Raw genomic sequence first — 24,007 nt, 5'->3', positions numbered from 1 at the left:
AATCGCACTCGCCGAAATGCTCCGTAGAGTAGTTCTCTGCACAGAGTAGGTGCTCAATGATCGACCGATCGATCGATTCGCCTCCAGCCAATTAACCTCCCACCCCTCCCATCCCGGGAACTGGTGTCTGGTGAGGTGCCCATTCTCCCCACAGGCAAGTGTCCTCGCCGTCTATTCCCGAGGGAAAGAAAGACTGAGGAAGAAGAAAATGCCATGAGAACCCGAGGCGTTTTTCACGCTTCCGCCCCGCGTCGTGACTCATTTTAGGGACTCGAACGTCTCACAGCCCCCCGCCGGTGGCACGGGGGTCTTAATAGAGTTGGCGGTCACGGTGGGAACGTCCTCCCGGCTCCCGGGGTCGCGGCCTCCCGCCCGCCGCCCGACCCCGCCGGCGGCTCGGCGTCCGCTGAGTGGATTAGTAGAAATAAGCATAATAAACGAAAGAGAATAAAATAAGAAACAATTTCACACTAAGTGAAGGCTTGACTTATAGGAAGTGGCAGGTCTGGCGGCCCGAGGCTCGGAATTAGTTTTGCCACTCGATAATTTGACTGATTCACTCGAGTGGCCAGAAGAGGACATTTTCTGCCTGATTTCAGGGTAATCGAGTCACCTGCTCAGCCACTGCAGGGGCCGAGTCAATTGCACTGGGCCGAGCACCAGGAGTTGGCCGGGTGTGGGTTTCTGCGTGTGTGAGCGCTTTAAAGCACTCGATCCCCTTGTCCCTTCCTACCTCACTACTCTCCTCCTACAACTCAACCCGCACATTGGGCTCCTCTAATGCCAACCTTGTCACTGTACCTCAACCTCCTCTATCTTGCCACTGACCCCTCACTCATGTTCTGCCACTGGCCAGGAGCACCCTCCCTCCTCAAATCCAACAATTACTCTCCACTCCAAAGCCTTATTGAAGGCGCATCTCCTCCTAGGCGTCTTCCCTGACTACGCCCTCAGGTCCGGTCTTCCACTCCCTTCTGCGTCACCCTGACTTGTCCCCTTTCTTCATTCCCCTCTCCTAGCCCCCCCAGTGCTTATATCCCGCAATAGATCTGTAATTTATCTATGTAGATTGTTATTTCTATTAACGTCTCCCCCTCTAGACCGGAAGCTCGTCGGGAGCATGGAACGTGTCTGTCATATCGTCCTATTGCACTCTCCCAAGTGCTAAAGTAAAGTGCTCTGCCATCCTGAGGGTCTATGTCCAGCCACTATGTCAATAAAATAATAATAATAATGCCGGTATTTGTTAAGTGCTTACTATGTGCAGAGCACTGTTCTAAGCGCTGAGGTAACAATAATAATGTCGGTATTTGTTAAGCGCTTACTATGTGCCGAGCACCGTTCTAAGCGCTGGGGTAGATACGGGGTCATCACACTGTCCCACGTGAGGCTCACAGTTAATCCCCATTTTGCAGATGAGGGAACTGAGGCCCAGAGAAGTGAAGTGACTTGCCCACAGTCACACAGCTAAGTGGCGGAGCCGGGATTCGAACTCATGACTTCTGACTCCCAAGCCCGGGCCCTTTCCACTGAGCCACACTTGCTTACAGGGTAATCAAGTTGTCCCACGTGAGGCTCACAGTTAATCCCCATTTTACAGAAGAGGGAATTTAGGCCCAGAGAAGTGAAGTGACTTGCCCACAGTCACACAGCTGACAAGTGGCGGAGCTGGGATTGGAACCCATGACCTCTGACTCCCAAGCTCGGGCTCTTTCCACTGAGCCACGCCGCTTCCCCATTCATTCAATAGTATTTATTGAGCGCTTACTATGTGCAGACCACCGTACTAAGCGCTTGGAATGGACAGATTGGAATGGACAGATGGGCAACAGATAGAGACAGTCCCTGCCCATTGACGGGTGCACAGTCTTGACTATAGTTAAGCCCTTACTACATGCCAGGCACCGTACACTGTACTGGGGTAGGTACAAGCTAATCACTTGTCCCGCTCACACCCTTAATCCCCATTTTACAGAGGAGGCAAGTGAGGCACAGAGAAGTTAACTTGCCCAAGATGACCCAGAAGACAATTGGAGGGACCAGGACAATAATAATAATAATAATAATAATAATGTTGGTATTTGTTAAGCGCTTACTATGTGCTGAGCACTGTTCTAAGCGCTGGGGTAGACACAGGGGAAGAGACGGTCCCTGCCGTTCGACGGACCTACGGTCTAATCGGGGGAGACGGACAGACGAGAACGATGGCGATAAATAGAGTCGAGGGGAAGAACATCTCGTAAAAACGATGACGACTAAATAGAATCGAGGCGATGTACATTTCATTAACAAAATAAATAGGGTAACGTGAAAATATATACGGTCGAGCAGACGAGTATACAGTCGAGCAGACGATCCAAGTGCTTAGTACAGGGTAATATGCACGGTGGGTACCCATTAAATACCATTCCTAATACTGGATCTGTGGAGAATTCTGCTAAGAAAACCCCACACGAGACTTTCCAACTATGTTTCGATAGACCGTCCTATTTTGGAACTGTTTTCTGTCCGATCCCGGCACGAGAAGGGAAGGAGGAAATGCGGCGAGAGCCAATTTCTCAAAGCAATCCCACATAGGAGCAGGCTGGAAAAGTGACCTCGGGAGAGTGCAATGAACTGCTGGAGAAATAGTCTTTCAACATGTGTCCAAATTATGAAAGATTAGCCTTTATCTTGAAGGCATCTCTTGTTCCAAAGTTTATTTCTGCATCGACTCATTTCTCAGAGTTATGTAAATCAAGGAATGTGATCTGATAGTTAATGAAAGTTTTGGTTTCCTAATAAAAGCCGAATTTCTCATCCGAAATTCTTAACGTCCTTCAAATAAAGTTCCATTGTATTGAGGATGGAGGGGGTGGGTGTTGCTAGGCATACCTGAAGCCATTTCAGCCTTCGAGGCACCCCAAATTTGCCCCCAGCTTTTGGAAATGTGTGGACCCCCCTCCCTGCTCCCTCGTGGTACTCTGTGTCCTCGTGGAAACGGACACGTATGGAACGAGGGCATGTACTCATTCCGTCGCATTTATTGAGCGCTTGCTGTGCGCGGAGCACCGTACTAAGCACTTGGAAAGTACAATTCAGCAACGAAATACGGAGGGAAAGGGGCGGACAGAACCCCCAAAACACCAGCACCGTGATCACCGTGAACAATTCTCAGAGCACAGGTCCGGGAGCCAGAAGACCTGGCTTCTTATCCCGGCTCCGCCACTTGTCTGTTGTGTGACCTTGGGCGAGTCATTTCACTTGCCTGTCCCCAGTTATCTCATCTGTAGAGTGGGGGTTCAGACGGTGAGCCCCACGTGGAACCTGGACTGTGTCCAACATGATTACTCTGTATCTAGCCCAGCGCTTAGAACAGGCACGTGCCTGGCGACAAACACTATTTAAAAAATGAAACAACTTTATTCCTAATTATCCCAGCTCCCATTCCAACAGCAGTGTCATCCCCTTGTCCCCACGTCCACTCCGGTGCCGGAGGAGGGAGATCCGAGAGGGAGCATCCATTATAATAGTAGTAACTAGTAACAAAGAGAAGCAGCGGGGCTCAGTGGAAAGAGCCCGGGCTTGGGAGTCAGCGGTCATGGGTTCGAATCCCGGCTCGGCCACTTGTCAGCTGTGTGACTGTGGGCAAGTCGCTTCACTTCTCTGTGCCTCAGATACCTCATCTGTAAAATGGGGATGAACTGTGAGCCTCACGTGGGACAACCTGACTACGCTGTATCTCCCCCCAGCGCTTAGAACAGTGCTCTGAACATAGTAAGCGCTTAACAAATACCAACATTATTAATATTTATCGAGTGCTTACTGTGTGCAGGGCGTTGCGCTAAGTGCAAGGACAAAATACATTTGTGAGAATCAGACACGGTCCCCGACGGTTCACAGTCTAAGCGCATGGAGTTTCCCTCTGAGCGTTGGCAGCCACACCACAGCATTACACAGAGATGGAGCCAGATGCAGTGAGACGGAAAGACGGGGCTGGCTGCAGCACCGGAAGGAGGGTGGCTAGCCAGATGAGAGAAATCCGGAGTGCTCATTCATTCGATCGAATTTATTGAGCGCTTACTGGGTGCAGAGCACTGTACTAAGCGCCTGGGAAAGTACAAAAAACCAAAAACAGTGACATTCCCTGACTACAACGAGGTGACCGTCTAGCGTGTTGAGCGGGTGAAAGAGAGGATGGAAAGAGAGAGTAGATTTCACCCTCTAAACTGTAAGCTCATCATGGGCAGGGACTGCACCTGCTAATTCTTTTATACTGTGCTCTCCCCAGTACTCGGTGCAGTGCTCCGCACGTAGTAAGCACTCAGTAAATACCCCTGATCGAATGATTAAAATTCTGATCAGTTTCTGACTAAAATTCTAATCCCCCGATTAGACCGTAAGCCCGTCAATGGGCAGGGACTGTATCTGTTGCCGATTTGTCCATTCCAAGCGCTTAGTACAGTGCTCTGCACATAGTAAGCGCTCAGTAAATACTACTGAATGAATGAATGATGGATTCCCAGTTATTGGCTAGTTAGAAGTACGGGGAGAAGAGAGAAATATATCAGGGAGAAGAGAGGGGGAGGCAGTAACTAAAGAAGGATTAACGACGTCTCCATTTTTTCAATAGTCTAGATTGTGAGCTCATTGTGGGCAGGGAATAGGTCTGTTTGTTGTCGTATTGTACTCTCCCAAGCACTCAGTACAGTGCTCTGCACAGAGTAAGCGCTAAATAAACGATCGAATGAATAAATGAATGCCCATAAAATGAGATCGAAGAAATCCGAAAAGAAATTCAATTTCAGATGAAAGCCTCATGTCTAAGAGAGGATGTTTATCTCGGGAATATTATGTTTCTAGTTAGAGGAAATTTGTGTAAGTAAAGGAGTTGGAAGGCAGAGGATGAAAATCTGTTCTGCTTCAAAAGAGTACGACTACATTCTTCTTTGAACTAACTCTCCTCCGTGATGGCAGAAAACAAGTCTTTAACTTCTAGTGTACTTTCCCAGGTCCCCAGTGCAGTGTTCTATACTCAAAATGCATCCAGGACCGAGTCTGTTGATCGTTATATTCTCCTCTCTCAAGTGCTTAGGACAGTGCTTTGCACACAGTAAGGGCTTAGTAAATACGACTGAATTGTTCCACACTTGGTAGCTAGATGCTCATTACAGCATTCCGCGCACCGAAGATGCCCGCTACAGAACTCTGCGCATAGAAGCCAGTCGATCGCATTTATTCAGCGCTTACTGTGTGCAAAGCACTGTGATAACCACTTAGAAGACACCTAATGCAACGCTCCGCACACAAATAGGTGCCCTGTACAACAATCCACTAGGGGAAGCTTTTTCCACGGGCTTGGGAATCAGAGGACACGTGTTCTAATTCCGGCTCCACCTCTCGTGTGCTGTGCGACCTCGGGCAAGCTGCTTAACTTCTCTGTGCCTCGGTTACCTCATCTGTAAAATGGGGATTAAGACTGCGAGCCCCACGTGGGACAACCTCATTACCTTGTATCTACCCCAGTGCTTAGAACAGTGCTGGGCACATAATAAGGGCTTAACAAATGCCATCATTATAATTATTATTGTTCACTCACACACTGAAGGTGTCCAAAACAGAATTCTGCACATAGTAGACTTTCAGGATGCTGCTCTACACAGAGCGGGTGCTCAATGAATACAACAGATTCGTGCGCTTTTGTGAACCTCGAGCTCATCGGATTTCCAGATTCCCATTCATTACGAGGCACAGTCTGATCACCCTTGACATTTTTCGGGGAAACCCCGGGTTGGCATCTGGGACAAACGATTCCTGTAGTCAAAGAGCACCACGTGTGGGCAGTTGAGCTCTAGGAGCAGCGTGGCCTAGTACAAATAATAATGATGGTGGTATCTGTTAAGCGCTTACTATGTGTAAAGCACTGCCCTAAGCGCTGGCGGGATACAAGGTGATCAGGTTGTCCCACGTGGGGCTCACAGTTTTAATCCCCAGTTTACAGATGAGGGAACTGAGGCAGAGAGAAGTTAAGTGGCTTGCCCAAAGTCACACAACTGGCAAGCGGCGGATCTGGGATTCGAATCCATGATCTCTGACTCCCAAGCCCGGGCTCTTTCCACTGAGCACGAGCATGGACCAGAGACTCAGAGGATCTAAATTCTAATCTTGGCTCCTCCACCTGCCTGCTGCGTGATCTTAAGTCACTTAACTCCTCCAGAATGTGGGTTCGCTGTGGACAGGGAATGTGTTCGAAGTTATACCGTACTCTTTCAAGTGCTTAGTACAGTGCTATGCACACAGTAAGTGCTCAATAAATACAATTACCGATAATAATAATAAATGCCGGTCCTACTTAGCCCGTGAGCCCCATGTGGGACGAGATTAACTTGTATTTACCCCAGCGCTTAGTACAGTACCTGGCGCATAGTATACATTTAACAAGTACCACAGTTTTGTCTATTTTATTCCCAAAGACACTTTTCATCTCCCCACCAGCTAGGCGCTAGAATCCGGGGATCGGAGCGGCTTCTGAGAGTCGCCTTTAGGCTCCGGCTTTCTCGAATCTCAACGTTCCTGGCCTCCGACCAAGCTTGCCGTCAGCATTCCGAAACATATGGACTATTACTTCTCGAGCACAGTAGTTTGCGCTAATTTATTGTATTTTTATGTAGTGCAGACCCACATCCTTCTCGCGGCCTGTCAGAACAGCCACAAATTATAGCAATCATAACACTAAAAATTACAACATCAAGCAAATATTTATCTCATTTAGATTTGGAAATTTTCAGAGCGCGTGAGTCAGCTAAAGGCGGCCGAGAAAATAACACTTGTCACCCAGTTATTGGCAGCGGTGCCACCGAGATGAGGGAGGGGCGATCGGATCGGCAGTTCTACCGCCAGAGCAATAACGTCACGCGCATAACTCAGGGGCCCTTGGGGAGTTGATGCGTTTTGCGTCCGAGCGCTATAAGTCCTCTAACAAGATAACTGTAGTGGGTAAGGACTATATCAGTTATATCGTCATATCGTACTCTCCCAAGCATGTAGTACAGTGTTCGGCGCACAGTAAGTACTCAATAAATACGACTGACTTCCTCACTGAGATTTTTCACTCGCGCACGTGTCTGTTGTAGGAGCCACGAGTGTTAGGGGAAGGAGGACTGAGTAATTATGTTGGTATTTGTTAAGCGCTTACTACGTGCAGAGCACTGTTCTAAGCGCTGGGGTAGACACAAGGGAATCAGGTCGTCCCACGTGGGGCTCACAGTCTTCATCCCCATTTTACTGATGAGGGAACTGAGGCACAGAGAAGTGAAGTGACTTGCCCAAAGGCACACAGCTGACACGTGGCAGAGCTGGGATTCGAACCCATGATCTCTGACTCCAAAGCCCGTGCTCTTTCCACTGAGCCACGCTGCTTCTCTGTAACCAGAGTAAAGAGAAGCAGCACGGCGGAGTGGAGAGAGCACGGGCCTGGGAGTCAGAAAGTCAAGGGTTCCAATCCCAGATCTGCCACTCATCTACTGGTGTAATAATAATAGTAATTGGAATATTTTTTTCACCTCTTATTATGCTCCAGGCACCATACTAAGCTTTGGGCACAAGCAAATTGAGATGGACACAGTCGCTGTCGCACACGAGGCTCACAGTCTCAATCCCCGGTTCACAGATGAGGTATCGGGGGCCCAGAGAAAGTACAGTGACTCGCCTAAGGTCTCACGGCAGACAGGTGGCGGAGCCAGGATTAGAACTCACGACCTTCTGACTCTCAGTACCATGCTTCAAGAGAAGCAGCGTGGCTCAGTGGAAAGAGCCTGGGCTTCGGAGTCAGAGGTCACGGGTTCGACTCCCGGCTCTGCCGCTTGTCAGCTGTGTGACTGCGGGCGAGTCACTTCACGTCTCTGTGCCTCAGTTACCTCATCTGTAAAATGGGGATGAACTGTGAGCCTCACGTGGGACCACCTGCTTACCCTGGATCTTCCCCAGTGCTTAGAACAGCGCTCTGCACATAGTAAGCGCTTAACAAATACCAATATTATCATTATTATTACCGTGTGACCTTAGGCAAGTCGCTTCACTTCTCTGTTCCTCAGTTACCTCATCTGTGAAATAAGCGTTGAGACTGTGAGCCCCAAGAAGGACAGGGACTGTCTCTTTATGCCAAGCATGGTACTGAGTGTTAAACTGTGATCTCCTTGTGGGCAGGGAACGTGTCTACCTATTCCGTTACAATGTACAGTGCTCTGCATAGAGTCAGCGCTCGATAAACACGATTGATTGATTGATTGATTGATTTCCTCTAGGCCAGTCCACCTCTCTTCATTAGAGTGAAAGCTCCTCGTCAGCAGGGAACTTCTCTTTCACTTCCACTGTAATCTCCCAAGAATGATCTCCCAGTCTCTTCTAGACCTTGAGCCCATTGTTGGGTAGGGATTGTCTCTATTTGTTGCCAAAATGTACTTTAATGTTGGTATTTGTTAAGCGCTTACTATGTGCCGAGCACTGTTAATAACGTTGATATTTGTTAAGCGCTTACTATGTGCAGAGCACCGTTCTAAGCGCTGGGATAGATACAGGGTAATCAGGTCGTCCCACGTGAGGCTCACAGTTAATCTCCATGTTACAGATGAGGTAACTGAGGCCCAGAGAAGTGAAGTGACTTGCCCACAGTCACACAGCTGACAAGTGGCCGAGCTGCGATTCGAACCCATGACCTCTGACTCCCAAGCCCGGGTTCTTTCCACTGAGCCACGCTGCTTCTCAGCACAGTGCTCTGTGCACAGTAAGCACTCAATAAATACGATTGAATGAATGAATGAAGAGTGGCACTCAACAAATAGCATTACTCTGATTGCTAGTATATTAACCCCTGTGCCTCTTTCCCACGAGTACCTCCATCCCGGTGCTATGGCGATTATCTTCACTGTTCTAAATGTGAATTCACTAATCAGTCTTCAGAGCCAAATCCATCACCCTATCTATATGCGCCTTAAACATTTTACATCCTGTTGGTGGCCAATAATTAATCATCTCGTTAGAGGACTTGATGCGCTCAGACACCAAAGGACCCCGCGGGCCCTGACCTACGCCGGTGATGTGAGCGGAACGTGTACCAGAGGAGGTGATTCTTGCTCTGAGTAGCAGCGGAGTTGGGCAAGAGGTCACGCCGGTGTCTGCGCAGTTCTCAAACTGCCAGCCGTCCCCCGTCGTTCAATCGATAGTATTTGTTGAGCGCTTACTATGTGCAGAGCACTGTACTAAGGGCCTGGAATGGACAAATCGGTAACAGATACAGTCCCCGCCCTTTGACGGGCTCACGGTCTAATCGGGGGAGACGGACAGACAAGAACAATAGCAATAAATAGAATCGAGGGGATGAACATCTCGTTAAAACAATAGCCACCTTCCTGGTCAGGCCGGGGCCGGCGGAGGCCGGGGCGGTGTGGGATAGGCCGGGGCCGGCGGGGCCCACGTCGTCTCCTGACTGAATGGTGGCGGAGGCCGGACCGTGGGCTGGATCACAAGGAGCCCACGTTCCCGGGGTTAAATCCCCACTTTGGTGTCCCAGCCACTCCAATAAGGGAGGGGGCCCAAGATCGGGGATAATAATAATAATAGTAATTACGGTATTTTTTCACCTCTTATTATGTGCCAGGCACCATACTAAGCGTTGGGGTGGCCACAAGCAAATCGAGATGGACACGGTCCCTGTCCCACATGAGGCTCACGGTCTCAATCCCCAGTTCACAGATGAGGTATCGGAGGCCCAGAGGAAGTGAAGCGACTTGCCTAAGGTCACACAGCAGATAAGTGGCGGAGCCAGGATTAGAACTCACATCCTTCTGACTCTCAGTACCGTGCTCTAACCACTGTGTCATGCTGTTTCTCTAATCTCAGAGACCACAGAACTCCGACACCAACCAGATGCCACCGTAGCATCCCCGGAAAATGTCCCAGCAGGAAAAGCTCGCGGTGGGCAGTGAATGTTACACTCAGTACAGTACTTCGCATGAAGTAAGCGCTCAATAGATACAACCGAATGAATGAATGCCCCTAAGGGAAGTCCTGGCACACTGTCCCCTCAAGACACCCCCACAGGATGCCCACACTTGTCCCGGCACACTGTCCCCAAAAGGACGCTAGGTAGGATGTCCCAGCAGGATGACACTGCTGGACTCCCCGGCACGAAGTCCCAGCAGGATGTCCCGTCAGGATGCCCCCCATGGGATGTCACTGCCAGACAGCCCGGCGGGACGTCCCGGAAGGATGACCCCAGAGAATGCCCCAACGGGATGTCTCAGTAGGACATCCTGGCAAGATGACCCGGGGAGATGTGGCCACCATACCTCCCAGCAGGATGTCCCCACAGGATGCCCAGCAGGATATCCCCATGGGATATCCCGGCAAGACGTCCCAGCGGGATGTCCCCAAAGGATGTCACTGCTGGATGCCCAGCAGCATGTCTCCAGAGGGTGCCCCAGCAGGATGTCCCCACGGGATATCCCGGCAAATGTCCCAGAAGGATATTGCCACAGGAAGCCCCGTCAGGATGTCCCCACAGGGTACCCCGAGCAGGACGCCCCAGCGGGCTATCCCTAGCATGATGTCCCCTCAGGAGGACCCTGCAGGTTGTCCTCGTAGGATGCCCCTGCAAGTTGTCCCCACGAGACACCCCGGCAGGATACTCCAAGGTAGAATGAATTCTGTTTTGACTCTCCGGGGTCAAATCTCAGTCAGGACAGGTGTCACTGGCCTGCCGGGTGACCACTACACTTCTCTCGGACTCAGTTCTCCCATCTGTAAAATGGGGATTCAATACCTGCTTTCCCTCTCCCTACGATGATGTGCCCCATGCGAGACAGGGACTGGGTCCAATATGATGGCATTAAACCTACCTCGGTCCTAAGCACGGTGCTTGGCACATATTAAACGCTTAAATACCATTCTTCTTATTATTACTTATTAATAATAATGAAAAACATTCGCCATAAAAAACTACCCATATGCCTTCTTCATGCTCCCCCAACTCTGTAGGGCTAATCAGAGGGACCCGTAAGACTCTTCAAATGGCCAGCTGCAGCGAACGCCTGTGGAGCCTGAAGATTTTTGAGAAGGCCTGACACCTTCACTAGATACGGCAGTGAAGGCATTTCGCTTTGCAGGGGTTGCCCTGACTACTCAAATCCTCAGCCCACTTTGATTAATAAATATCTAGAAAAGTCTTGGGAATACCGAACAACGGGCATGGGTTAAATGAGCCATTTTGGGATCCTCCCTCCGAGCACCACCTCCGTACCTCCGTGAAATAAAACGGTGACAGGCTGCCTTATCATCCGACAGGCCTATCGCCCCTCCGAATACTATAACGCGCCACTTAAAAGGTCTCGTTCTCTCTGGGGGAAAGCCCGTAAGCGCTCGGGACGTTCTCTGGAGGAGTGAGACGGGGGACCGCCCCGGAGTCGCGGATTTCATCTGACGGTGGAGGGGTGAGGAGGGAGGGAGAAACTCGGGGAGAATCCCCTTACCCAATCCGATCCACTGGGCTGGCGAGGATGTGATCTGTATAAGAGATTTCTCATCTGGGGACCTACCAGATGGAATGCAGGGCACTGTGGGATATGTCATTTATCACAGTGACAGTGCGTAGGTAATAGTGATCTCTCGCCACAGGAGGAAGGCGGAACTGCAAACGCGGAGCAGCTTTCAAGCTGGACCGGTAGAGTTTGGCAACACTCGTACTTCTCATTAACTTCATCGTATTAATGTATTAGCCTTATATATCACAGCAATTCACTCTAGAATAGTAACGCCGAACAATTTCTGGCCACCGGCGCCTCCCCTCCCCACCGTCCCCGCCCCCCCAGAAGGGGGTGGGGGTGAGGGGCAGCTGTCACCGGGAAGCCACAGGCTTCTCTCCTCGCTGAAAAGAAAAGCTACACTGTGGCCAGCGATGGCTAAATGGCTTCTGACAACTGAATAGAAAAATATTCCAAAAGGGAAAGACCAAAATTATCTTGAAGGGCACAGGTCATCCACAATGTTCCACCATTGCTTCCACTGCTTGGTTGAGTTTTTCAGTGAGAACAAAAAATGTCAGCTTCCTCCCTCTCAAACGTCTGTCTCGTCCCCCCGCGTTTGTCTCCCCCACTTTCCTTTCTCCTTCTCTTTTCCTCTCTCCTTTTTCCACCGCCCGTCTTCTCAGTGATACGTATTGAGCGCTTTCTGTGTTCTCTCTCTCATCCTCCCTCCCTACCCCCGATCCCCTTCCTTCTTTTCCTTCTCTCTTCCTCATGTCTCCATTTTCCTCTCTGGATCCTTTCCATGCTATCGAACCAGTCCCAGTTGCAATGACACCAACTTCTATTTTGGGTTATCAGCCATCCTGGCTAGGGTCTGAGAGAAGCAAGATATGCTTGGGGTACAAGTCCTCTCAAGCACATTGGCCCAGAAATCTGAAAGACTCCGAAGAGTCCGTGTGCTAGTGGACAAGGTCAGGGGGAAACTGATTAGCTAGAAACCTGCAGAGGCAGAATTGCAAGGATCGTTTAGACTGCAATAACCATTGTGGTTATGGGAAGAGATGATGACGTTTGCCCTGAAGAAAAAAAAATAAACAAACGTTGGCCGTTGCCTCATCGTAAACAGCGGCAATCGAGGCACCCCAACAAATACGCTTCTAGTTATTGTGATGACATATTTAGGCTTTCTCTTTAATAGGAGAAAGCGCGTTGAAACGACTGCAAAGAATTACCACAACATATTGGGGACCATTAATAATTCAGATCCCAGCTCTTTCGGATGCCAACTGGCCATTCCTGGGCATAAAAGAAATGAAGGCAAACCGCCCCAAATCAAACATCTGGACGAAATTAACAAAACCTCCGGAATCTAGCGCACTTAATTTTAAGTGTTCCCACCTACCCCGATGGATGCCCAGAGAGAGCTGGAATAAACCAAACTCAAGGGGGTTTTTTTGGAGGGGGAGAATTCGCACCAGCCCCAACTGCCGCAGAATGGAACAGGTGGATAATGATGGCATTTGTTTGTTGACCACTTACTATGTGCAAAGCACTGTACTAAGCGCTGGGGGAGGATACAAGGTGATCAGGTTGTCCCACCGTACTAAACGCTGGGGGGAGGATACAAGGTGATCAGGTTGTCCCACGTGGGACTCACAGTCTTAAACTCCATTTTATAGATGAGGGAACTGAGGCATAGAGAAGTGAAGTGACTTGCCCAAAGTCACACAGCTGACAAGTGGTGGAGCCAGAATTAGAACCCATGACCCCTGACTCTCAAGCCCGGGCTCTTTCCACTGAGCCAGGCTGCTTCTCAAGTGAAGACTTGCTCGAGCTTCTAGGCGGAAGGCCAGTGGCCCTCTGAAATGGGCTGTCATCTTCGCTGCTGCACAACAGCTGCTGCTCATCCACTCATTCGTTTATCGCATTGCATTTATTGAGCACCTACCATGTCCAGAGCACTGTACTAAGTGCTTGGGAGCGTAAAATGTAACAAACAGAAATATTCCCTGCCCACAGCAAGCTCCACCACCAAGCAGTAGGGGTGGAAATCTCCAAACGCCTACTGAAAATGGAATGGTTGTGGGGGGTTTTTTTCATAGCATTTATTGAATGAATGCTAAGGCGCATGCCAACCAATCAGTGGGATTTCTTGAGTGCTTACTGTGGTTCGAATCCTGGCTCTGCTACTTGTCAGCTGTGTGACTGTGGACAAGTCACTTAACTTCTCTGTGCCTCAGTTACCTCATCTGTAAAATGGGGATGAAGACTGTGAGCCTCACGAGGGACAACTTGATTACCCTATATCTACCCCAGCGCTTAGAAGAATGCTCTGCACATAGTAAGCGCTTAACAAATACCAACATTATTATTACTGTGAGCGGAGGACTGCTCCAAACGCTTGGCATAGTACAATATAACAGAGTTGGTAGTCACACTGATAGGCAACCGCTGTGTTAAGTGCTGGGGTAGAAACAAGATAGTCAGATCGGTCACAGTAACCATCCCAGATGGGGCTCCCAATCTAAAAAAGAGGGCGAGCAGGGATCGTATCTCCATCTGACAGATGAGAAAACTGAGGCCAGAGTGGTTAGGTAATTTGCTCCAGGTCGTAGAGTCAGCCAAGGACAGGGCTGGGATTAGAACCTGCCTGTTTACTTGTTTTGATGCGTCTCCCCGCCTTTCTAGACTGTAAGACCGGTGTAGGCAGGGATTGTCTCCCTTAATTGCTGAACTGTATTAATAATAGTGGTGGTATTTAAGTGCTTACTAGGTGCAAAGTACTGTTCTAAGCACTGGGGGGGATACAAGGTGATCAGGTTATCCCATGTGGGGCTAACAGTTTTAATCCCCATTTTACAGATGAGGTAACTGAGGTGAAGTGACTTGCCCAAGGTCAAACAGCAGACACATCGCAGACCTGGGATTAGAACTCAAGTCTTCTGACTCCCAAGCCCGTATTCCTGCCACTAGGCAAGGTTGCTTTCCATTGAGTCCCCCTACCTCTCTCTTCAATCGATGCATTTCTCTGAACTCACACTGAGGAAGGAGGCCGGCCACGCCATCGGAAATTTAGGGGTGCATGTGTGTGTACATAATCAAGGCACGTGAATAGAAAACATGGTGTGGGGCACCATCTTCATGCATTTTGATGTCGGTTGGGTACACGTGGATGTTTGCCTCATCTCAGTTCATGAGCCCCTTGTGGGCCCGGGATTGTGTCTTAATTCGTTCTCAAGCATTCGTCCCTGCTCCTAGTACAGTGCTTTGAACGTGTCAAACACTTAATGTTGCATTAAGCAGCGGTCACATACACTAGGTCATTAAGACAAGTGAAGGGCTTAAGGTCACGGATTCTAATCCCGGCTCTGCCACGTGTCCGCTAAGTGACCTTGGAGAAGTCACTTCACTTCTCTGGGCCTCAGTTACCGCATCTGTAATGGCGGAGCCTGGGCCTGGGAGTCAAAAGGACCTGGGTTCTAATCCCGGTTCTGCTGCTTGTCTGCCAGGTGACCTTGGGCAAGTCACTTCACTTCTCTGGGCCTCAGTGTCCTCATCTGTGAAAGGGGATTAAGACTGAGAGCCTCATGTGGGACAGGGGCTGTGTCCAACCTGATCAACTTATATCTCCCCCAGCGATCAGTGCAGTGACTGGCGCACAGTAAGCACTTAAGAAGTACCATAAAAAAAAGGGGGAATCCACAAAGGGTAAAATGAAGTGATGGACTCCCAGCACATCATGGGGCTGTCTCAGCACAGGTCTAACAGAGGAATTGTCAACTTGTCTTCGGCAAAGAGAACTAGGCAGCGACGTAGAGTGATTTTCCAGTAAATCAAATTGATGAAGGCTGCCTTGACTGTCTTCCCCATCCCCGCCCTGGCATCCTGACCCCACAGACAAGGCATCCCGTAAGTAAGAAGGCATCCCGTACCTTCACTAAATCAGTCGATCTCATTGAGTGCTCACTGTGGGCAGAACAAATTAACAATAAACAGACTCACTCCCTGCCCACAGTGAGCTTCCAGTCTCGAGGGGGATACAGATATCATTATTACTATAATTATTATTAATAATGATGATGATGATGATGGGATTTATTAAGTGCTTGCCGCGTGCCAGGCATTGTACTAAGCGCCGGGGTGGCTACAAGCAAATCGAGTCGGATGCAGTCCCCGCCTGAGGCTCACAGTCTCGATCCCCATTTCCCAGATGAGGGAACTGAGGCCCAGAGAAGTGAAGTGACTTGTCCAAGGCCACACAGCAGACAAGTGGAGGGACTGGGTTTCCAACCCATGACCTTCTAACTCCCAGGACCATGCTCTATTCACTACGCCACGCTGCCTCTCTAAATAATTATATTTATTAATATAAATAAATGGTTTACTGGGTGACTTCTAGATTACCCTCTTGGATCCTTAGTGAGCCGCACTACAGACACCAGTCAACCTAAACCCAAGGGTGGGAGAATTCATTACTCAATGAGGGCAGCCGGTGTTCCCTAGTGGAAGAACCGGCATAGATATCGACGGGCACTACCCACGCCAACCCAGTGTGGGGGGTGGGGTGGGGAAAGCGCATCGGATGCAAACACACACACACCCACACACAAACGCACACACGGAAAATCCTGAATCCAAGGAGAGTTCCCAAGGAGTCGCGCTGTAATTAAACCGTCCTTCCCGCTGATCGTTGGACAAGACAGATCAATCACTGCCAAGGGATAACAGAGGCTCTACACAATCCACAGAGAGCTTACTGGGCGTTGACTGGGAGGCAGCTGCCGGGCAATCAATGTGATCAAAGTCGGAGAGGCAGCGGGCCAGGGGAGCCCACCCAGTCGGCTTTGAAAACGTCCCCGGTCCGTGAAGAAAACAACCGAAACCCTCATTCTGGAGCAGGGGAAGGTGCTCTACCAAGCGTTTAGTGGAATGCTCTGTACACAGTAAGAGCTCAATAAATACGATAGAATGAATATGACTGATTGATTGAAGGGACTTTTGGTGGACTACATAGGCTCCTCCCGTTACCACCACCTTCCCGCATTGAGAACGAGGGATTTCCAACATCATGGAAACCAGCAAAATGCCCCCCCCGTCTGAACTGGTCTCCCAGGTCCGAAGTCAGGGTGAACAACGCCGGCTTCTAAGGTACCCAAGTGAGTCCCGGGAGACGCACAAACAGAAATACTGAATGGCAGAGCCTCATCTTGGAGGTTGGTAGGGTGTAGAGGTCCAACCCTTCAAACCCACCATCCCTCAGCCTGCTCCTCACTTCCATCTAACCCACACTGGTGCCTTCCGTTACCAGGAACGGAAGCCCGGAAGCAAAATGGCCCCCAAGCACACGTGATCTGCTTCACCTTCAGCTGACAAGGGCAGTTCTGAAGCTAGGGGACATCCTTTTTCGTCTTCTGTCCCCTGGGCTGCGAGCTCCTTGTGGGCAGGGAACGTATCTGCCAACTCTGTTATATCGAACTCTCCCAAGCGCTTAGTACCTAACTGCACACAGTAAGCACTCAATGAATATGATTGATTTATTGTTTCTGAAGAGTGGTCCCTAGACTCGGTGAAAAATAAAAGGAAGGCTGCTCTGACACAACTGAAAAGGAGCGCTCTACCCTATAGGCCTTGCAAGATGGCGGTGGTTTGTTTTAGCCCAAGTTTCCTCTAGAAAAAAGTATTCAGGAGAATTTCCAGCTAGGAAATGACAATTAATAAAGAACCAAATTACAAGTCCACTAGATTTTAGTGACTGCGGTAACAGAACGTCACTCCCATGAATGCTCAAAAAAATCCAATAACATAACCTCCAGGAAAGCTGGAAACGTCCTGAAGGACAAGGCAATTGGATCAATATTGGTTTACTTCCACCGCGGTGCAGGATGAAGAGACCATCCCGACCAGCCGGTGGGTGGGTGGGCTTTATTACCTGTAGGGGAGATGAGGCCGGGAGACAAGAGCCCAGGAACTCCGTGGGGCAGAAGACGTGCGTTTTCTTGGATGGCTACTCCCAGGGAGCGCTTCGGGGGTCTTCCTGGTCTGGAGCTGTGGAGGCACAATGAGAGCAGGTGTAAGATGGGGCTGGGAAGGAGGAGACCACCCCCACCGTGCCAAGAGACCCTCCAAAGCCAGCTTCATCATCGAGCACCAGAGGTTTTGATGTACAAAGACCGTCCTCCGTCACACCTTGCAGAGTGCTCCGTGAAAGTTGCATCTGTGAGCACTCTTTCTGGATTGGACGCTGCTAGGGATTGAATTTTTCCAACCAATTCCTTGTCAGGTGGCTCGGTGGGCAGCGTGGCCCAGTGGGGATAAGACACGTGGCCAGGGGGCAGGTCACCTGCCAGGCACTGTGATAAGCACTGGGGTAGCTTCCGGCTGAGGGAGGCGGAAATAAAAGAATTTTAAAATGCCCTTGCGTAATAAAAATGAAGGATTGAATGCACGGTGGAATAAGCGCTTAGACTTTCAGACTGAGGATGGGTATGAACGGGTATCTCATCTACCTTGCCGCCAAACTCTCACCCACGTCCTGCCTCTGGCCTGGGACACCCTCCCTCTTCGTATCTGACAGACAATTACTCTCCACCCCTTCAAAGCTTTATTGTACCCGGCCCCTTCCTCGCTCCAGAGCTGCCATGCTCCCCCTTAGGTCTCCATGAACGCGGGCCCTGCTTCCGAGCCAAGACCCTCGGAGGCTGGAGAGGAGACAGAGGGAAGTCCGAGGCCGAATACTATACAAATGGCGGAAGCAGAGGCCTCCGGTGTCTGGGCAGGTTACCAGACTGTCCTGAGGTATCAAACTGGACAGACGGGTGCCGTGGTTCGATCGGCTGCAGCTGAGCGAGGATAACAAGACTAAGCTGACCAGATAAACTGTCCACACACCGCACGTTCAAATCCATAATGCAAAAGGGGAAAAATGTCCTCGTCAGGTCCCTCCCTTTGCCCGTCCAAACGCAGCCTGTGCCCCTGGGCCACTGTCCCAGGCTGACACCACAATTTAGAAATTTTAACAGCAAGACGCATCCAGCTCGGAGTCTCACGCGGTCTCGATCGGCTGAAAATGTGACTAATGCCAGCGGACACATTGCCGCTGCTTCTTAGGGGGACGTGTGCTCCGTAGACTTGAATAATGGGGCAGTTGACGAAACTTCGAGGAGAGAGAGTATTAAATAACCAAGGCGCAGAAGCCTATGAGGTACCAATAGAGATCGTCTCCCAAAACGTGACTTCTGCCTCCCAGAGAAATTTAAGTTAAACTTCACTCTATCACCTCAGAGGCAGCCGATCTCTCTATCAGCGCGAGACAAACTCCGTCTTTAAATGAAGACAGCTTCCAGGGAGCTTACACAGAGGCCCCATTACACGCTTCATTTTTCATACCGTGCGCTTTGCTTTCGCGGAGCATCAATATTGCAGATCAATCTCTCACAAAAGATCCCGTTCCTCCCATTTGCTTTTTCGGTTTTTATCTCTGGCTCCTCCCCCTGTCACTCCAGGTCATTTGAGATTTCATTTTGGTCAGGTTCGTTCCTGGCTTGCCCTTGCTGTGGCAGCTGGGTTTTTAACTTTCCTCGGGAAGGTTTATGAAGTTCATTCATTCATTCAATAGTAATTATTGAGCGCTTACTATGTGCACTGTACTAAGCGCTTGGAATGTACAGATCGGCAACAGATAGAGACAGTCCCTGCCCTTTGACGGGCTTACGGTCTAATCGGGGGAGACGGGCAGACAAGAACGATGGCAATAAATAGAGTCGAGGGGAAGAACGTCTCATAAAAACAATGGCAAATAAATAGAATCAGGGTGATGTACATCTCATTAAACAAAATAAATAGGGTGATGAAGATATATACAGTCGAGCGGACGAGTACGGTGCCGAGGGGCTGGGACGGGAGAGGGGGAGGAGCAGAGGGAAAGGGGGGAGAAGAGGGTTAAGCTGCGGAGAGGTGAAAGGGAGGGTAGAGGGAGCAGAGGGGAAAAAAGGGGGGAGTTCAGTCTGGGAAGGCCTCTTGGAGGAGGTGAGCTTTAAGTAAAACAAGAGGCCGAGTTCCACATCCCATCTTTGCCCGTTCTTCTCTCTAGAGAAAAATCTCCTAGTTGCATATAAGTGGATGAGATTGCTATACTCGGTGTGAGTGAACTGAGATTCTCCGGTGAAGCCACCTGTAGGCTGGGCTGACATGCCCTCAGTCATTCTCCGGATCCTCTCCAGACTCTTCCCAGACCCTCCTCACCAAGAATTCCCACATTTGTAAGTGGCCTTGGGGAGCAACAACTGGTAATGTCACTGCACTTCGAGACTCCATAGAATCAGTCGATAGTCTTGATTGAGTGCTTGCTCTGTGTAAGAGCACTGTACTAAGCCCTGGGGAGAGGACTATCAAAATCCAAAATTCCCAGTTCACCGCCGGATTTTAGGAGCACAGCCAGTCAAACTGTGTTTCTCATCTACTTTGCCGCTGGCCGCTTGCCACAATCCCTTGGCCCTACTCAGAAGCAGCATGGTGCAATGGCTAGAACACAGGCTTGGGAGTCAGAAGGTCATGAGTTCTAATCCTCCTCCGCCACATGCCTGCTGTGTGACCTTGGGCAAGTCACTTCACTTCTATGTTCCAGTTACCTCATCTGTAAAATGGGGATTGAGACTGTGAGCCCCACGTGGGACAGGGACACTGTCCAACCCGATTTCCTTGTCTCCTCCCCAGTGCTTAGACGAATACCATAATTATCATTATTATTATCCTCCCTCTGCCTGGAATTCCCTACCCTTTCATATAAGAAATACCTCCACTCTCCCCACCTTCAAAGCTCTATTAAAAGTCCGCGTCTTCCAAGATGCCTTCCCCAACTAAGCTCTCGTTTCCTCCACCCATTCTCCCTTCTGTATCAAGTATGCACTTGGCTCTGGAACCTAAAAGCAGTTTATATCCACCCCGCCCCCAGCCCCACAGCACTCACACACACATCCATAATTTATTTTAATGTCTGCCTTCCCCTCCAGACTGTAAGCTCCTCGTGGACGGGGAACTTGTTGGTATTGTACTCTTCCAAACACATAGTAGAATTGAATGAATGAATCTATGAAAATGAGTCTTCAAGCCTTTAAACATTTAAGTCCTAAATTTGAAAACATTTAATGCCAAATTGTACATTCCAAGCACTTAGTACAGTGCTCTGCACATAGTAAGCCCTCAATAAATACTATTGAATGAATGAATGAATGAATGAATGAATAGTACAATCCTCTGCATATAGCGAACACTCACTGAATACCACTGATTGACAGATTGTTTATTCAAGCCTAGCAAGAAGGGAACTGTATTATAAACAGGGCTTAGCACAGTGTCTGGAACACAGCACTTAACAAATATCAGATACCATATGCAAAGTTTCATATTGCATGCTTGATGCTCTTGATGCCCGTCTACTCGTTTTGTTTTGATATCTGTCTCCCCCTTCTAGACTGTGAGCCCGTTGTTGGGTAGGGAATGTCTCTATCTATTGCCACATTGTACTTTCCAAGCACTTAGTACAGTGCTCTGCACACTCATTCATTCATTCAATAGTATTTATCGAGCGCTTACTACGTGCAGAGCACTGTATAAGCACTTGGAATGTACAATTCGGCAACAGATAGAGACAATCCCTGCCCAATGATGGGCTCACAGTCTAAACGGGGGAGACAGCAAAGCAAAAGAGAATAAAACAAAAACAAGACAACATCATCAAGATAAATAGAACCAAGGGGATGTACACCTCACTAACAAAATAAATAGGATAATAAATAATAGATACAAATGCTGAGGGGAGGGGAAGGGGGAAGAGCAGAGGGTGGGGGAGAGAGGAGGGGAAGCAGAGGGAAAGGGGGGCTCAGTCTGGGAAGGCCTCCTGAAGGAGGTGAGCTCCCCGTAGGGCTTTGAAGATGGGAAGAGAGTTAGTTTGACGGATGTGAGGAGAGAGGGCATTCCGGGACAGCGGTAGGATGTGGGTCAGGAGTCGACGGTGGGATAGGCATGAACGGGGGACGGTGAGGAGGTGGGCAGCAGAGGAGTGGAGTGTACGAGGTGGGCAGTAGAAAGAGAGAAGGGAGGTGAGGGAGGAGGGGGCAAGGCGATGGAGAGTTTTGAAGTCAAGAGTGAGGAGTTTTTGTGGAGGCCCCGCTGGGATTGAGCACAGAGTATTGTACTGAGCACAGCATTGAGCACACAGTAAGTGCTCAATAAATACAATTAATGAATGAATACTTGGTCCATGTCATGGAATTTGTTCCTAAACTGTAATTTACAAATGGTACAAACTGCTTAATATAATTTCAATCCCATCTTTAGGTCTCTTCCCTGACTCTTAATTTTGTGAATGGTGCATTATGACGTCAATGTGTCACCATGTTATGTCCTAACGGTCCGGAGGCCCTGACCTCCAGAGAGAACCAGGGGTCCGAGCACGTAGGGAGGGTTCTCCCCTCCTCACCGCTGAGTCTTCCAACCCCTACGGGCCCTAGTCGAGGAGTAGATCACTCATGAACCCAAGCCGATAGAGTGACCATCGGGGCTGTCGAGACGCCACTGATCTTGGGTCCTTGGGCAATCCTGACTGGGGATTAGTCAGGCAAGATCATCCCGGAAGGATGCCTCCCCTGCTCCTTTACCCCCTTTATCTAGAAGAAGAGTATTTTCCAGATCCAGTCAGAAATTTACATATTAATCAAGACAAACATGCAGTGATTTAACCGGAAAACTGTTATTTGGATGACAATTTAATCAGCATAGGTTGAGAGGTCCGTCGTTGCGGCATCCTGTTTCTGGTAAAATATTGATTGCGTTACTGATTTCGGTAAGGCTTTATTTTACAGGGCACAAATAACCATGTAATTACTCTTTAATTGAATAGTAATTGCTTGTTGGCAATTATTTGTTAAGTTTTCAGTTTAATTACAAGGTTATTTGTGCTCTGTAAAAGAGAACGACGCTCCCTAGCAAAACTGGCTCTTGCAAAGAGCGCAGAGGAATTCTCACCCCCCACGGGCTCCGGCCTCCCGAGATGGAAAGTTTCGAACGTGCAACTGGGATGGGAAACCACGCTGTTCCCAAACAGCTCCGACAGGCCTTGGATTTTTCGACTTTAGAGAATTAATGTTAGATGCGACATTTCTAAGATTAATGGACAAATTCTCTTCCAGAGAGGTGGGATTTCCTGTGGGGCCCTCGTCCGCGATTTAACATAATTTACCCTGATGTTTGGCCTTTCATTCTGTGGGCTACTTTAGAGAAATTGAAATAGTACACCGGGCCCCAGAGACTGGGGAATAAACCAACTGGAAATATATTTCAACAGGACTTCATATTTCTGCAGCAGAAGAGGACCACCCCAAGTAGATAATCTCGGCTACCTATAAACTCGGCGGCACTGACAGTCGGCGAGATAACAGAGGAAAGCATTACGTCTTATAGTTGCAACGAGATACGACAAATTCCGTGAGATATTTATCCCGAGATGTGATGGATGAGACGCCCGTTTCTTTGATCGTTCAGCGTTCTGGATTTGAGTGTTCCGCTTTTTTTTTTTCAGTTTTCTTCTATCCCCCCTCACGTTTCCGCCGCCGGACATTTAAGAATCGGAGAGGGAGCAGCGAGTGAGAAAGCTGATTTGGTTGTTTTTTAAGACGACCGGTTAATAAATTAATTATTGATTTCGGGAGTCTTCCAGCCACTTAATGGGAAACATCTGGTCAGTGTTTGATCGCGAGGGGAATCACGGACAGGGCTAAGCCCGTCAGAGACGATGCTCCTTACTACCAGAGAGAGAGGCCGCCAGATCCCTGGAGCAGATTGGGTCCTTAACCCCCAGGCTGTGGCAAGAAGTAGCCTGGGAAGGCCAGTGATTTCGGAGGGCAGCGCCCAGTGATCCCTCGTTTCAATCCACTCGGCGGCCGCCGGTCTACGAACGTCTGATCTCAGTCCCGCATAACATCATCGCTTCACACACACGCAGGCGGCAGAGATGGGGGAGAGAAAAGGCACGGCCTCCAAAGTACCAGTGACCTTGCCTGTCGCCCCCACGGCGACGGCACGCAACCTACTTTGCGCCTTAAAAGTCGACTCTATGTTTTTCAGTTTGGCGTGGTGGCCCCCAAAGACACTAAGGGTTAAGAATCACCTCTCCGGTCTGGCATTCATTACAGCAGGTCAAAGAAGCCAGTGGTAGTTAAACTCCGCTTGACCTTTCAGTGTTTAAGAGGAGAGACACGGTCTGACCTTCCCGCAACCCAAACCTACCCTTTCCCTACGCTGGCCCACGGATAGCTTGCCTAGCTATTGCCCCTGCATTGTATTAACGGCCGGATCAAAGGCGGGAATGGCCATGGGTGGGGAGGGAATGTCATCCATGCGAAATGGGTAATTAACATTAATCGTACATGAAGTTGTCGGAGCTGATGCCTGGAACCCGGGTATGAAACGGTGCTTCTGTTCAGGGGATCCCCGTGGCCCCGGAGACCTCTAAG

At 49.5% G+C, this 24,007-nt stretch overlaps 1 protein-coding gene and 1 long non-coding RNA gene across 3 annotated transcripts in view; one reads left to right on the top strand and one right to left on the bottom strand.

Moving 5' to 3' along the window:
• DACH2 (dachshund family transcription factor 2) overlaps window positions 1-24,007 on the bottom strand; it is a 448,249-nt gene that overhangs the window by 239,993 nt on the left and 184,249 nt on the right. For both annotated transcript variants that reach the window (XM_029067347.1, XM_029067346.1), the window contains one exon: window positions 17,428-17,543. In XM_029067347.1, coding sequence (XP_028923180.1) covers window positions 17,428-17,543 — 116 coding nt within the window. The remainder of the gene's footprint in view (window positions 1-17,427; window positions 17,544-24,007) is intronic.
• LOC103170725 lies at window positions 21,909-23,198 on the top strand. Its single transcript, XR_486363.3, has 2 exons — window positions 21,909-22,309; window positions 22,840-23,198. It is a non-coding gene; the product is annotated as an uncharacterized LOC103170725 (long non-coding RNA).

The sequence above is a fragment of the Ornithorhynchus anatinus genome, chromosome 6 (genome assembly GCF_004115215.2).
Source record: "Ornithorhynchus anatinus isolate Pmale09 chromosome 6, mOrnAna1.pri.v4, whole genome shotgun sequence".
NCBI lineage: Eukaryota > Metazoa > Chordata > Mammalia > Monotremata > Ornithorhynchidae > Ornithorhynchus > Ornithorhynchus anatinus.
The sequence above is the reverse complement of the archived record's forward strand: the minus strand, read 5'-3'. Positions and strand labels throughout refer to the sequence as shown.